The sequence below is a fragment of the Terrapene carolina genome, unplaced genomic scaffold (genome assembly GCF_002925995.2).
Source record: "Terrapene carolina triunguis isolate 2854851 unplaced genomic scaffold, T_m_triunguis-2.0 Scaffold837, whole genome shotgun sequence".
Classification (NCBI taxonomy): Eukaryota; Metazoa; Chordata; order Testudines; family Emydidae; genus Terrapene; species Terrapene triunguis.
In genome coordinates, this window is record NW_020665188.1 from 731,399 (window position 1) to 747,329 (window position 15,931).

The following is a 15,931-nucleotide window of genomic DNA, read 5'->3' on the forward strand; positions in this document are numbered from 1 at the left end:
GAATGCTGCTGCTAGCTGGCACAAGAGCGTTCAGTGAGCTCCATGGGCTGGGCCATTTCTCCCAGGGAGGGAGGGAGTAGATCAGCCAGGCTGCTGGGGCATGAGCAGTGCAGTGTGGGATGGCAGTGGGCATGGGCGGTGGGTACTGCAGACCACGGGAGGCTGAGCCTCCCCAAACAGCCAGGCATGGCCCTGTCCACGCTCCGCCCTGAGCCCCCCTCCTGTTTCCCACTCTTCCCCCTGGCCTGGGCTGGGGCTATGGTGGACTGGCCTGCGGCCCAGGACTCAGGGCAGCTGGGGCCGGTGCTCGGGCTACCTGGCGCTGAGCCAGCCCACCCGGCACTCTGGGGCTGGGGGCACTGGGGCTGCCTGCGTGGTGCCCTGAGGCTGTGGGCGCTGGGCCAGCCCGCCCGGCACTCTAGGGCTGGGGGCACTGGGGCTGCCTGCGTGGCGCTCCAAGGCTGTGGGTGCTGGGCCAGCCCGCCCGGCACTCTGGGCCTGGGGGCGCTCAGGCAGCCTTGAGCTGGAGCGGGGGGGGGGGGGGGGGGGGGGGCTCTCACGGGGGAAGGGGGTGGTGGGGGGGGGACCTCAGGCAGAAGGGGCAGGGCCGGGGCTAGCCTCCCTGAATGGGCAGTTCACGCACCGCCCATGGCAGTGGGAGAACTATTTACACCACTGGCCAGCCCGGGGACGCAGCAGTGGCACAGGGGAGAGGCAGAGGAGGGAGGCAAGCACTCTGCAGTCAGGGAATGCGAGTCCTATAGTCTGACTCCCAGCAGCGCACGGCAGCTAGGGCCGGGCCCACATGCCAGCTCCATCCCAGGAGCCCTGGCAGTACCTGAAGGTGACGAAGCTGGTGTAGATGAGGGGGAAGAACACCATGCACAGGATCACCCTCCAGAGCCCGTTGTCCACGCACAGCTTCCCCCACCAGACTTTTGTCAGAAAGGCCTGGGCGTGGGAGAGGAAGGAAGGAAATCAAGCTCACATGGAGCCCAGAGCTGGCCCCCTTCACCTCTAGCTCCAGCATGGCTGATCCCAAACAGAAATGTTGCCGTGGCCCACCCCGTCCCCGGCCAGATCCACGCCCCTCACATGGAGGGCTCAGTGAATAACCCAGGGCCTGCCCACAGCTGTGCCAGATGGAAGCTGGCAGAGATTGGCTTGCTGAGTAGTTCACTAGTCTGGATGGTGCACAGGGACCCTGCGTGGCTGAGGATCAGCGAGTGGCCACCAAAGAGCAGAGGAAATGGACTGCGGGCAATGAAACAATGTGGGCAGCCAGTGAGTGCCGGGGCATTCAGGGCAATCCAACAATGTGTGCGATCTCCTGTGAGGAAAGCATGGGTGTCCAGGGAGCCTGCATGCCACAGCGCGTCCCCTCTCTCAGAGAGCAGGTTCATGGGCTCTGCCCTTCCCAGGCAGCATGGCATGGGATCTATGCAGGTAATGGGCGCAGGCACTCTCAGAGCACCTGGTGGAGCCCGAGCTGCCAAATGTGCTCCCCTGGCCGAGCTCAGGCAGTGGGAGACAGTGCTGGGGGAGCCGACACAAGGCCCTGGCAGTGGGGCACCCTCCTTTGGGTCCTAGCATGGGGCAGGGAAGAGGTAGGTGCCTCCTCCCAGCCTGGAAACACACCTGGATGCCTCCGTGGGACACAAAATTCATGTTCTTGGCCTCCAGCGCCAGCTGTAAGCAGGTGGTTTTGCCCCAGGCCTCCGAGACGCGGATGAGGAGCTTCTGGGCTCTCTCCTCGTCCTTGCGGTAACACTCTGTGAATACGCCTAGCAGGGCAGAGAGCAGAGTCAAACGTGGGCAATGGGCCGAAGAGAGGCTAGTGCCCAGCGTGGCTCTAGGCTCCACTCAGAGAGCCCTGTGCCGCGGAGGAGACAGGCCATTCCTGGGGATGGGGCCAGAGGCAGCGCTGTTCAGCCCGGCCCCAGAATATTTTCCCGAGAGCTTCCTGTCCTTTGCAGGGCCCTGCGTTGGTCCAAGCTTCAGAGGCAGGCTTTGTGCACCTGCTAGGTTGGAGATCTGTCTCTGGAGTTAATCTACTCTGTCATGGCATGTCCAGCTGTGCTCTGAACTGATTCCTGCCAACCTCTGAGCCCAGCACTCGTCACAGGCCCAGCCATTATGTTGCACTGTGGCTTCTGCTCCAGCCTCTCCTACCCGGTACCAGACACATTTCCCGGCCCCCAAGCAACAACTTTCCAAACAAATGGCCCGAGCCCAGATGTGTGTACCAAAGACCCTGGTCCAGGAACAGCACCCTCGGCATACCTAAGGCCAGCCAGCCAAGCATGGCTTTGTCTCACAGATGCCCAGGAGATAACTATCTACCTTTGTGTACCAACACTCCTAGCCTGGGGGTATCCGGCACCAGTACACAGCACTGGAATAGTCAAGGCCCACAGGATCCCCCCTTGCCCTGCCTGGCAGCTGGACCGTGGAGCAACATTCATCATCGGAAATCACCAGCCATTGTCCCCGGCCAGAGGGAGGGGAGGTGCCTGACACCAGTCGGAACCAGGGAGGGACCAGGAACGGACTCAGGAAAGAGAGCAGTGGCTCCAGACAGAAGGAGGGGCTGATAGTGCGACGCTGTTGTTGCTGGTGAGCTGTTGGGAGCAGAGATTGACCCTGGGATCTCTGGAGCTAGATACATGAGCCGCAGCTGCCTGAGCTAAAGGACCGCCTCCCCCTCCCCCCGCCAGCGGGGCACAGAGCACTGCACTGAGCGGGCACGGCCTATAGTAACAATGCTCACCGATGGCTCGGTGCTCATACTCTTCTGCCAGGGTCAGCATTTCCTCCATGCTGTCTGTGTCGTCCTCCTCCTTGGACAGCTCCTTCAGGATCTTGCTGCAGGCCAGAGCCCCCGCAATGCAGTCCTGGCTCTGAGACAGCAGGGGACAGATTAGCCAGAACAGGGAACTCCCATCCTGGGAAGCCAGCAGAGCCCCATTGTCTGCTGAAGGGAGAGGAGCGGGGCATCCCAGGCTGAGTGCCACAGAGAAAGGCCAGCATTACAAAGCAAGGCTGGTAGTGACAGCAAATGGGGCTCCTGGCTAGGCAGGTAATTCCAGCCCCTGCCCAGGCTGCAGTGTTCCCCGGACTGGGGCCAGGCGCTGCTGTGCCCTAGGGCTGCCCAGGTCTTTGGACCATTGCTGGGGAATGCTGCAGTGGTTTGTCATTTAAAGGGATGCTCTTTCCTGCCCAGAGCTCCTACAGCCTCCATGCGCTCCTCACCCTGTCTGTGGGCATCTCAGCACCTCCTCCCTTCCTGCCCAGGGAACTGGGAGCACCCTGAGCTGGCCCAGGACATGTCACCACCACCCACGCCGCCTGCTGGGAAGGGATCTCTCCCAAAGGCCTACGGCTCGCTGTTGCTGATGGCCTTGGCCAGTTCTACATGCAGTGGCTGCACTAGCAACACAACCCAGGCTGGGAGAGGGGGGCTCTCTGTCCCCTTCTAGTGGCTGCTCCTGGTAAGAGACTCGTGCTCGGTACAGTTCTCAGGTAAGGACCTCCACTGCTGTGGGGTCTCGAGCTAAGCAATCATGTGCCTTGGCCTAGCTCAAGAGAGCCTGGGCACAGTGCCGAGCAGCAGGCGTGGCCACTTGCTGCCATTACTCCCTGCGCCTGCACTGGCGCTGGCCCCACTCGAGAGCACATATCCTGCGGGTCCTAGCACCATAACTCACTGCACTGCTCTGTGCTCGCTTTCATGGGGCACTGTGGGACAACCTGGCTGTCCCTCCTGGGGATTGTGGGTGGAAAAGGTCTAGGCCCAGGACATTCATTTCCTGGCCAGACCCGAGCTGATGAGTTGTAACCACCCAGCGCCGGAAGATAGGGGTCCCCCTCGTCCTAACGGGGACCGACAGCTCCTCCGTTTGATGGAGGCAGCGTGTTCCTGGCGTGCCTCTGCTGAAGCTGCAGATGGTGGTGGGTTCAGAGACAGCCTTTTGCCCTTGCTCTTACAAGAAGGAGGCCTGAGCCCAGCTGATTCTGCCCTCCCCTACAGACCCCACCCGTTCCGCACTAGCTCACAAGCACGGGGTGGTGATGACAACGTGGGATGAGTAGCAGTGGGCCCCAAACTTGCACAGGAGGGAAGCAGCATTGTTGGAGCTGGGAGTCCGTGGGCTGGTGGCAGACACAGGTGATCAGCACTGAAGGACCTGGGTTCAACTCTATCATTGTTAACAGTGACCTTGGGGAGTTGTTGGGAAGGGTCCTCATACCTGGGCCCAGATGATTTCTGCCAGCTCCTTGCGACTCTGGACAATAGCCCAAATGAGGAGGTCCCTGACTGGGTCCATGGTGAAGGTGACCCGGCCGGCTGAGCGCTTGTAGAGGGAGCGGAGACTCACTCCCTGCACCTGGGGAGGACGGCAGAGTTAGACCAAGACTTCGCAAAGAACTGACGCTTGCTCAGGGGCACCCTGCTGGCACAGCAAACTGGAGCCCTGGGAAGGGGGCAGGAAGGCTGCAGGCCATTGAGAAAGGAGAGACCCAGTGACAGGGGACCAACGATCTGGTGTCAGTGCAGGGGCAGCTAGCTAACTTGCTCTCTCAGCTTGTGGCAGCTGCTCCATGCATCTCTCAGCTCACAGCATGAGACCCTGCACTAACAAATGCAGAAGCAGGGGAGCCAGGCATCTGGGAAAACCACGTGAGGAAATCTGCTGGCAAGTTTCCTCCGCAGCTACCAGGATCTCCCCTCCCTGGCCCCATGGACTTGTCCTGTAAACACCTGGGGTTTCCCCAGGGCATGGAGCCAGGAGCACCTGACTTAGGGAGTCTCCCCTGCCCTGCCCCTTGTTGGGACAGGGACAGCGGTGCTGTGTGGGTGGGACATGCTATTGCTGCCGAAGGGAGTGTCACAACTAACCCGCTGTGCAAGGAGGAAGGCCATGGGAATCAGGCCCCAGGAACGGGCCAGGCAATGATCTGCCTACAATGGCCACATTTGGCTTTCAGGTAATTTCCGTGGGGACTCAGAGGAACCCAGCTGAGCTGAGGAGGGGTTGGAGTTTTACAGGAATTTAAACCTGTCTTTAGCTGGAGAGGAACAACCAAACAAATACAAGGGCTTGTCTAGAGCAGGATAGTTTACACCAGTGGAGCTACACCAATGTACCTATCCCAGGGCCAGCTCCTGCGGGCCACACATGGCCCCGGGGCCAGGTAGGTGTAGTTACACCATGCCAAACCTGATAATGGATCAGAGAGCTGTGCCAGCATGAGCCTTCCTTCGCACCAGTGCGGCATTAGGAGTCAGCCCTGGTTGGAGGCACATTGCTACACTCCCACCAGTGCAGATCTCCCCACAGCCTTCAGTTGGATGTCCCAAGGCTGGGGTTTCTCAGGGGCTGGCCAGTGCAGAGATTGCTCAGGTGCCTGGTTTGAAACCTGCCCGCAGTCCTGGCCTCGCCAGCTGGTGTCCTCTCCCAGCAGGACTACCCCCTCAGCTCCCCGCCCCTTCAGCTCCCCACCCCAGCGCAGGGAGATCCATACGTTGAGCTTGATGTGCGGGACGGCGATGGAGAGCCGGTGCCGCTCGGCGTGCTTGGGCTTCGGGTACAGCGGCTGCGTGGAGTCGCCCAGTAGCTCCCTCAGCACCTGGGACACATGGTGCAGTTGGATCCCCGGCACCTTGGAGAAGGCCGAGCGCTCCTTCTCCTCCACCAGCACCTTCTGCAGCTTGCCGTGGAAGAGGCTAGAGGGCGCCATGTTCTCGTAGAGGTAGATCAGGGTGTCCCAGGTGACGAACTCCTTCAGGCGCACGCCCTGCTCCAGGAACAGCTTCACGAAGTCCGGCTTGTTGGCGATCAGGGCGGCGGCCATCACGGGGTGCAGATCTGCAGGCTGGCAGGCCAGAGACAGCGCTGTCATTGAGTGACACCGCCCTGCCGATTGGTCCCAGGGCAGGGTGCTGAAGCAGGCAGCGGGCATGGGGCACCGCAGCAAGCCCGGGCAGGGGTCGCTGGAGCAGAGGAAGCAGCCAGCACGGGAGGCAGCGAGACAGGGGAGGGCATGGACAGGTCGACGCAAGCCATGCATAGCTCACGACTCCACTGCCCGTAGTAAAGCAAAGTAGTTCTGCCCCCTTGGGCAGAGTTCCGCTCCTCCTCTGCCCCTGAGCCACTGGCCACCTGCCCCTCTCCTCTCCTCTCAGAGGAGCCGTGGCTCAGGGGCTACTCTGCCCCACTCGGACAGCAGCTAGGCAGCACGATCATCCCCTTCCCTGCCCAGAATCCAGTGGTGTGGGGCTGACCAGCTCCCTCCGGCCTTCCTCCCCTCCCCCCAGGAGATGAACACTTTGTTTCTGCCTGTCTCTCCCGACCTGGGGCCCTGGCAGGATCAGCTGCCTGTGTGACCCAGCCCGGATCCCGTCTGTACTGGGGGAGCCGTTACAGCTGGCCAGGTATTTCCCATCCTCAGGGCCAGATTCTTTCAGGCTTACTCACGCTAATACCCCTCCGACGTGCAAACCCGCCGAATTCAATGGCACTCCTCAGGTGAGTAAGTGCTGTGCCGTAGTGTGCACAGGGGTTGCAGGCTGTGGTGATTTTGGTAGGGCATGGAATCCTCTAGCTATAGGGGCTCTGCAGTGGCCATCCATCCCCGGCAGGACATTAGACCTACGAGTGGCCGTACTTCCATGGTCAGAAGGTTTGGCACTCTGGAACTCTGCTTTCCTGGCTTTTGGTTCTTCAGTGGCTGAGATGGGAGCCCCTGTAATTCTCTGATACTTCTTGTCATGCAACTTCAGATGTTTCCATGGAGAAACTCATGCCACCTTCACGTTTTGTTTTCAGATATGTGTGTGTGTGTCCTTTGTTTAACCACTGTTTGTCTCCAGACCACATGGAGTGGCATGTACACCTACAGCTGGTCAGGAATTTCTCAGTTTGATGGGTATCTCACCAGGAAATCCCAAAGCATCAAAATTGAATTTTTTTGCAGGAACGTATGGGTTTCGACGGAACTTGCGTAAGGAAGGTTCCTCACAGCTAGGATGGAATTTCTGGTCCAACCCAGAGAACCTGGTGAGTAGGGCATTCACCTGGGATGTAGGAGATCCAAATTTAAGTCCCTCCTCTGCCTTATTCATAGCAGGGACTTGAACCTGGGTCTCCAATATCCCATGTCTTAACTATTCTGGGCGCTTGGTTGCTCTCTGTCTCATGTTTTTTCATGAAAAATGTCGAAAGGTCTTGGGTTTGTTCCAATGTGGAATGAAAATAGATTTCAAAACCTCAACATTTTTGCAGAACAGAATTCTGAATTCCTGGCCAGCCCTCCTCCCATCTCTTGGGTCCCACTGGGCAGCTGAAGCCTTCCGACAAAGTATTTGCCAACACGTCAACCTCTGTAAACTACTTCCAAGTTCCAGTGGAGTCAAGAAAAATTAAAGAGAAGATGCAATTTTGCCCACCTCTAGCTTCTGCGCAATAAGATTGCAAAACAGGTGCGTGAGAGTGGAGCTGGCTTTGCTTTTTTCCCCACCCTTCTCTCCACATGAATGTTGTGACATTGCTGAGTACGTCAGCAGGAAAATGCACAGCTCAGAGAGCTGAGCCATGCATCCAGCAGGCTTGCGATGCACATAACTGAGTGCGCAACAGGACGTTGGCATCTGCGACAGATTTCTTGGCAGTGAAGTGGTAAATCATTTGTAAAAGACAGATATTCAGACTCTAGAATACATTCCCTGCCCAGTCAGCATTTAAAGGCCAGTCACATTTTTGACCTGAGCAGCTTGCTATTAGATCTATGGATAGGGCCCTTCATTTTCTTTTTTTATTTTATTTAATTTTTCCTGGGAATTCATCAGTGTTTATTACTACAACAACAAAAACAGGTGAAAATCGGTGGAAAAAAACATTAATAATTTTTCTGGGTAAATATTGGTGTTTATTTTGGTGGATGGAAGGACGGGGAGAAAAATATTCTGTAGATTAATGCTTTGATGAAAGGAATTCAATGTGGTTTGCTGCAGAACAAAAACAGAACTCAAAACACAATGCTACCTCTGAGTTTAAGAAAACAATATATCTCTAATTAAGGCTATGGTTTTGTCACGGAGTTCGTGGAAGTCATGGAATCCGTGACTTCCAAAGACCTCCGTGACTTCAGAGGGACCCCTGCAGCACCCCGTCGCCACCGTGGGGCAGGAGGACCCCGGCTGCTCCCTGGCTGCCATGGCAGGGCAGGGGGATTCCCACAGCTCCCCACTGCTGGGGAGGGGGAAGGGGGACCCTGCAGCTTCCCTCCACCACTGGTGGCAGGGGGACCGCGGAGCTCTGAGCCCCCACTGGTGGTGGGGGGGCCCCAGAGCTCCCAGCCACCCCACAGCTGCCCAGACCCTTCCCATTTTATCATGGATCTTTTTAGTAAAAATCAGGGACAAGTCACAGGCTTCTGTGAATTTTTCTTTGTTGCCCATGACCTGTCCCTGACTTTTACTAAAAATTTCCATCACAAAATTTTAGCCTTATCTATAATCCCCAAATAAACTTTTCATTTGAATAAACAGTTTACTGTTGTAGACCTAGAACTATTAGCCTATAAATAGTTACATTTAATAATTGGGCCACACCATTTGCAGCTCATACGCTCAACTTCATCCTTTTCTCCTGTTTTTGTTTTTTTAAACTTTTGAATCCTTCCCTGTGTTCTGAAACGTATTCTGATACAGATTTTCATTTTCTTCCCATTTTAGTGTGTCAGATCTTTAAACCGTTATCTGCTAACAGCTTGACGTGTATGTGGTGGGCATGAGTCTCATCAGTACGTTCAGATGTGCGTGCGCACTTCAGAGCTTGTGTGCATGCCCATTTATTGTGTGTATCTTCTAGACTAACAGCCTTACTTCAACAGGCAGCTTTGCATATACACACAGAATAATGTATTCTCGTAATACAGATATCTCATGCAATGTATTGTATTTTCTTAATAAAACAAGTTACTTTCTATATATTTGAATGATACAAAAGTAGGGTGAAAACAGGAAAAAAACAAATAAAACTTTTTGTAAAACCCGGGATTTTTTCAGTAAAAATTGATTTAAACTGAAAATGAAGGGGCTTATCTATGGAAAAACAGGGCATTACAAAGCACTGAATCCTGGGTTCCTCACCTGTAGTTCAGACTCACATCTACAAGGTTTGAACAGAGTAGCTGCTTCTGGCAGCAGAGGGCCTTAAAGTGGGCGGAAATTGACTCCTGAGAATGCTCCCTATGCAGGGGGCTCCTTGGCCAGCATACGAGGCCCTGTAGTAGCCCTGCTGCCAACCCCCAGCATAGGGGGCAGGTTGGAGGCACTCTGGAGGTGTGCTGGACCCAGGCTGGCACGCATTGCACTACGGCTAGTCTCTGCTCCTCAGGGCAATCAGGAGATAGGAAAAGCAGAGTGTACGTTCGAGCAGGCAGCCCTGCACCAGCGTCCTGACCAGCCTTGGCATGGCTCCGGAATAGGAGGGAGGCAAAGGTGGCATAAAGCCCCCCTTAGATCCCACCCTCCATCCCTGCCCCAAGCACCAGGGCAGAGACCTTGGGGGCTTTTTGCCTTCTGCAGCCTGGGGCATGAGTCACTTGCTGGTTTGAACTAGTGTAAATGGGGGATTCTCTGTAACTTGAAGCCTTTAAATCAAGATTTGAGGACGTCAATAACTCAGCCAGAGGTTCTGGGCCTACTACAGGAGTGGGAGGGGGAGATCGTGTGGCCTGCGATGCAGGAGGTCCGAGTAGGTGGCCAGGATGATCCCTTCTGGCCTTAAAGTCTAGGAGAATACCTGAAAATCAGACTCTCTGCTCCCCACCTGCTGCTGAAGGCCAGGCACAGCCAAGCGCATCTCACCTTCCATTCATGGTCATCTGTGAAGATTTCGCTGCGAGCAATGTCCACCCTGTTCCAGGCCACTGCCAGCTTCAGCTGGTGGTCCCAGTTCTCGTGGCCAAAGTGGACGCGGTTTCGGGAGGCTGCAGCCAAAGGCACATACAACAGAGTGAACTCCGAGGCTGGGCTGGGATGGCCACATCATTCTTACCTCCCCCAGAAAAGCAACATCCAGAGCCGGGCCCCTTGATGGAGAACCAGCCAACTGAGCAGAGCAGCCTGCCCATAGCACACCCCAGTGAGCACAACAGGCCAGGGGCAAGGGAGGCCAATGAACCCTGGGTGAAAGACACCAGAAGACATCCCATATTGGCCCTTCCATTGCCATGGCTCCTGGGGTCCTGCCCTCTTGGTCTGTTGGGAGCCATTTGCCAGGCCGCTACGTCTCTCTGACCGCCCCACACATCCTATGGGTGTGGGATTTCTTGATGGGAATCCAGCGCATGTGCAGAGGAGAAACAGCACAGTCGCTTTGTTCTGAGAAGCAGGGACTGGTACAGAACTATGGTCTTTGGCAATGTGCCAGGAGTTCTCTCCTTATCCCTGCCCTGAAGAGCTGCCAGCCTAAGAAACAGTAGAGACCAACTGGAAGAGCAGTATGGGAACTGGCCTGAGAAGGAGCTGCTTGGGTCCCCACAGACACTGGAGCAGGATGTCCCCCACCAGTGAAGTAACCAATGACAATGAGCCGTAAGGGGAAGGGCAGGGACATTGGGTGACTCTGCCCTCATGTGGGATACACAGGGGGGACTCTTCTGACCAGCAGAAGAGCATGAAGGAGTGTTGATTGTCTCATGAGAGATCAGTGGTTGTTTTAACAGCAATCCCTCCAAAAGCAGGGTCACACATTCCCCTGGGCCTGAGTGAGCACAAGGCAGAGAGGAACGGATTAGTGTAACAAGAGCGAGGGCTGGATGATCTGTGCACGGCACTAGATAATGACTGGGCAAATGTCTTCCATTCAGACAGTGCCAAAGCATCTCAAAGCGCCTCACAGCCTTCCTCTGGTGAAATGATGAAACAGCGCCTCATATGGGGCGAGATGCAGCAGCACCCCACAGGGACAGATGATCTTTGGTCACGCTCAGTGAAATCACTTGGGAAATGAATTGACGACATTCCTGCTCCATCCTGTAGTAGGAAGAGAGCCTGAGACATAAGCCCTTGTATTAGAGGACTAGTATGAGGCCTGGGCTAAAGTCGTAATCAAAACTTTGCTGATAAAAAGCAAAAATTAGACTGTGAGCTAGAGGCAGGCCCTGCTCACAGAATTTGGCAAGAACAGGGCTGATATTGCAAAAACACACATTCCTAAGAGGTGCTAGGCACAGAGCACTCGCACAAACACATTCCAGAACGGTGGGACCAGAACATCCGGATATTAAGGATGCTACAAAAACATTCCCCAAAGATAATGGGAACACACTGACCCCTTTTAAACGATACGGTCAGGATGACAGTACAGAACAGAGATGTTTTGATTGAAGCAACATGTAAAAGGTGATGGGTGATAACTAGCCACATTAGGGGGCAGTAACTAACTATATTAGAGGAGCAATACGTAACTTGTTTGCATTAGGGTATAAAGATGTATTTTAGAGGGAGTGTTTTTGTTTAGCCCAGGAAGGAATGGAAAATCCTGCTGTTCACTGAGCTGGTCCATTGTTACAGGCATACTTGTATTAGTGGTCCAGTAGAGTTTCCGGGATACTAGTACTGTGCTTTGTTGACAATAAACTTGGCCTGATGCCTTCGTACCTTAATGGATTTTGTGGTCATTGGGCGGTTCGCTCGAGGTCTGCTGTGCCAACTTTCTGCGCAGAGCTGGGACTGCACACAGGGAGAACACACACGCAGCCAACATCTGTCCACACATCCCTTTCCTCTGCATATACCTCACTCTCCCCCACGCAGCCCACAGGGAGTGACAGCCAGTGCACTCAGCACCATGGCCACTAAGGAGCAGCTCAAGCACTGGTGAGCACATGGCCAACTCTGGTGTGAACTGGCAGCATCCTGACACCTGGTGGCAGGCATGTGACCACCCGTCTCCAGAGCAGAGCCAGGTAATGCCTTCTCTGCCCCTCACCTTTGAGCAGTGACTGAAGAATGGCCACGTCCACATCTTGCTGGCCATCTTTGCCCTCCCGGAAAATGGTCAGGAGCTGCCTGCTCCGCACTATGTCTTGGATCTGCAAGAAATGGCAGAGGATCAGATGTCCTGCAGCAGCAGCATCCCCTGCTGTGCCACCCAGCTCACGTGGGGTTAATGCTCTTCCTGAAGATTCTGGAGGGACCACCCAGTGCAGTTAACACCTTGCTCCTGCCTTGGGTTCTGTGGCCCCTTGTAGCCCATTTGACGTTAAATCCCCATCTGCCATGGACACTTGTTACCCCTCCCAGCCCATTGGAGGTTAATTCTATGACTTCCATCCCAGCCAACAAACTGCAGGCTGAGTCCCTGTCCTTGGAATGCACAGACAGCCTGCTGCTTGCTAGAACACTGTGGGTTAAATTGTGGCCCCATTGGAGTTGATGGCAAAACTCCCGCTGGCTGCAGTGGGACCAGGATTTCACCCCGTGTGTTCTTGTCCCCAGCAACACTCCTGCCCCCTCTAGACACACTCATCTTTCATCCTCTGGACAATTTGCACAGTGCACGTAGTCACTTTGCTCACACAGATGTCCACTTGCACACACAAACAATGGGGTTTTGCAGGTGCATCCAGGGTGAGTGGTGAGTACGGGACACAGGCTCCCTCTCTCCCAACAGTGGGGTGCATAGCTAAGGTCTGGAACGCTTCCCCAGCATCATACATGGGGTCCCACTCCTCAGTGGCTGTGTGGTAACTGCAGATCCCAGGAGGGGTGACGCATTGCCCTCCCCATGTATCTGAGTGCTCTGGGGGATGTCAGCCAGCGTAGCAGATGGGGTGTGAGCATCTCACCTTTTTGGTCCACTCCACGATCTTGCCCTCGGTGAAGAGCTCGTAGGTGTCCCGGAAGAGGATGCTCAGTTTCTTCTGGATCAAGGAGATGGTTATCTCTGGAACAGGCCGATTGGCCACCTGTGCAATGACATCGGCCACACGCCCGGACCCCTCCACTATCACGCATGGGGTGCCATTGGTGATCGCATTGTAGATTGTCTGCAACACAGAGATGCGGGGCTAGAAGGGCTGACCCAAATCCACTTCAGTCAATGGGAGCCTTTGCGTTAACTCCAGTGAGTTTTGGATCAGGCCTGAGGCACCCATGCTTACACACAGTCCCCCATTGGTGGCTTCTCTGCATCTCCCACCACTGATGGGCTTTGAGCACCCCCTGTGGTCCTCCTCCACTCAGGCTAAGGGAGGGATCCCTAGCATATGGCTCTCTCGGCTTTTCTCTGCGCTGGGGATTTCCAGGGGGAGCCATCCCCACAGTGTTTGCTCCGTTGTTATTTGGAAGTCATTGGGTGAAGTCATGGCTTTAGCTTCCCCACGCCCCGGCAGTTCTGACTTCCTGCCTGACCTGTCTGGGAGGAGGAAGCTGCGCTCTTCCCCTTCTCTCCCATGTACTTACATCGAGTGTCCCGGGTCCTCCCTCCAACACTACACAGACGATCGGGATCTTGATGGCGACTCCTGCAAGGAAGCAGGGACTCAAGTCAGCTCCATTTGGACGCAGATCTCTCACAGATCAGCTGCCCTGCTAAGTCAGGCCAGCATGGATCTCCCTCAAAGAGCTACAAGTAGAAGACAAGCCACGGGTATTTCCAACCCATGCCAGCTTGCAGAGCAGCTCCCAGAGATCAGCTAGCAGGAAGCACTGGCCAGAAGGGCAGGAATGGTTTGCAGTCACTTCACCAGCAGAAATATTGCTTCGACTTGTGCCACTGACCATGGGCGGCGCGTGAACCGCTGGCTGGGGGAGGCTAGCCCCCAGCCCCGCCCCTTCTGCCTGAGGCCCTGCCCCCTCCAGCCCAGAGCCGCCCCCCCCCGCAACCGCCGGCCCCCACCCCAGGCTAGCGCCCCCAGTGCTGGGAGGGCGGGTGGCACAGCCCCAGCCTCCCCAGCCCCAGAGAACTGCATAGGGGGAGCCGCAGAGCAGGAAGCTGGAGGGGGGGTGGGCCTGGGGGCAGAGCATGGGCGGGGCCATGCCTGGCTGTTTGGGGAGGCACAGCCTCCCCCAGCCTATGATATTCTCCTCCCATGCCACTGGCAAAGTCTGTCAGGAAAAACATTATCCACTAACAGAGCTCCTTCTCCAAAGCCTCTGCTCCCTGGACTTTCTGGCACCACACGCCAACGGTGAATGCACTGATGCTAACACGCGGCCCCCTCCTCGCCAGACGCCAGAGAGATCTAGGCGCTTGCCCATGCCCTGGTGCCAATGTCTGTCGGATCTCACGTCTTTCACTCCCTCCGCTCCAGGGCAGGGCTGACCTGTGCTGCCATTACCTCCTTTCACCTTAGTCTGCTCGGAAATGAACTTCTCCAGTCTGGTCCTCAGGGAGATCTCCACACCGTATCTGCCATGGGTCCCGTCATCCACCAGGATGAAGTGGGAGTGGTTGCTATCCAGGCAGGACAGGTTCCCCTGGCTCTCCTCATCCAGCACGTACTCAGCCGGGAAGCCACCCTGCAAATGGCCAGAGGAAAGAGAGACAGACCAACAGGGGGATTTCGCTGGGCCTTTCTCACCAGAGGAACAGCCCCAGGGAAGCAGACAAGAGCGCAGGTGGTGGCCGGCAGGTGTGGTGAAAAGAGCAGGAGTGCAAGGGGGAGTCCACACATGGGGTGGGAGAGGAGAGACGGAGGACAGTACTGACTTGGGTCAATGAATGATGGACGAGATGGCCCAGTGTAGTGACAGAGGCGGAGCCAGAAAACAGAAGGGGGCAGGATCTGGACTGGGCAGCAATCTTTGACAAATAGCCATCCTGGCCCCTCCCAAGCTGTTTCTTACAGTGACTGTTACCTAATCCCCTCAGCTCAGCAGCTTGTGCGGCGCTTCCTGCACCACCTGGCTGTGTCCCCCTCTTTCCGGGCCCCTCCTGATGCTTTACGGAATCGAGAGGGGAGAATCTTTCACTCAGAAATACACAAAGGAGGGATTTGAAATTGCTATCAGCTCAGTTAACTCAGTGATTCGGAGATGGACACTGCACAGCATAGAGGCCAAGAGTCTCAAACAGGGGTGCCTGGAGTTAGGTTCCCAAGTCCCAAAATAAATTATCTGATTTTCCAAAGTGTCAAGTTCCCAACAGCTCTCAGTGAAATCAATGGGAGTTGTGGATGCTCAGCCCTTCTGAAAGGCAGGCTACTTATTTAGGCACCTAATATCTTCACACTGTCTCATTAGACACGAATCTGTCTGCCTTAGGTATTCCTGAAGGGCCTATCACTGTAACTACAGACTCTAGCCGGAGTTTTGCAGATATGGCAGGCATTCTCCATTGTATTTCCCTGAGACAAAAGCAAATGCGTCACAGATTTGGTTAAATTCTGAGAGGTTTGGGGGAATCTACATTATTTTAGAACCAAAAGCAACCTAAAATGTGTTTGCAAGGGGGAGGACATATTTTCCTCACCCTTGTCATAATATGGCCCCTTCTGACTTTCTTGGCTGTCTATTTTTCTCTTATCACTGCTGAGATTGTGTGAAAATATCTAACATGAAATGGGCAAGGTCAGGAGTTCCATTTGCATGCTTGGTATTTTAAATACACGGTATTAACAAGCAATCATGAATTCCTTCTTGGAATTCCTTCTCCTTGTTCTTTTCTGATGCAAGGTTTTCAAGGAGGTTGGGGGAGAAGTGCTGGTCTCTAATCCTCTGAGGGTGTGTGAGATTCAGGGCATGTCTACAAACACAGTCCCCCACCCCAACCCTGCAGGTATCAGAGCAATCAAACATAGAGCCCCCACCAGGGCCGGCTTTAGGCCGATTCAGCCGATTCGGCTGAATTGGGCCCCGTGCCAAGAGGGCCCCGCGCTGCAGCTCTCCACCCCGCCCTCAGCTCACTTCTCCCTC

At 55.3% G+C, this 15,931-nt stretch overlaps 1 protein-coding gene across 2 annotated transcripts in view; it reads right to left on the reverse strand.

The window, feature by feature from the left end:
* TRPM2 (transient receptor potential cation channel subfamily M member 2) overlaps window positions 1–15,931 on the reverse strand; it is a 50,010-nt gene that overhangs the window by 23,238 nt on the left and 10,841 nt on the right. For both annotated transcript variants that reach the window (XM_026660813.1, XM_026660814.1), the window contains 10 exons: window positions 14,356–14,536; window positions 13,478–13,539; window positions 12,862–13,062; window positions 12,003–12,105; window positions 9,875–9,996; window positions 5,527–5,877; window positions 4,251–4,388; window positions 2,771–2,900; window positions 1,639–1,784; window positions 839–951 (listed from right to left, as the gene is read on the reverse strand). In XM_026660813.1, the coding sequence (XP_026516598.1) occupies window positions 839–951; window positions 1,639–1,784; window positions 2,771–2,900; window positions 4,251–4,388; window positions 5,527–5,877; window positions 9,875–9,996; window positions 12,003–12,105; window positions 12,862–13,062; window positions 13,478–13,539; window positions 14,356–14,536 (1,547 nt within the window). The remainder of the gene's footprint in view (window positions 1–838; window positions 952–1,638; window positions 1,785–2,770; window positions 2,901–4,250; window positions 4,389–5,526; window positions 5,878–9,874; window positions 9,997–12,002; window positions 12,106–12,861; window positions 13,063–13,477; window positions 13,540–14,355; window positions 14,537–15,931) is intronic.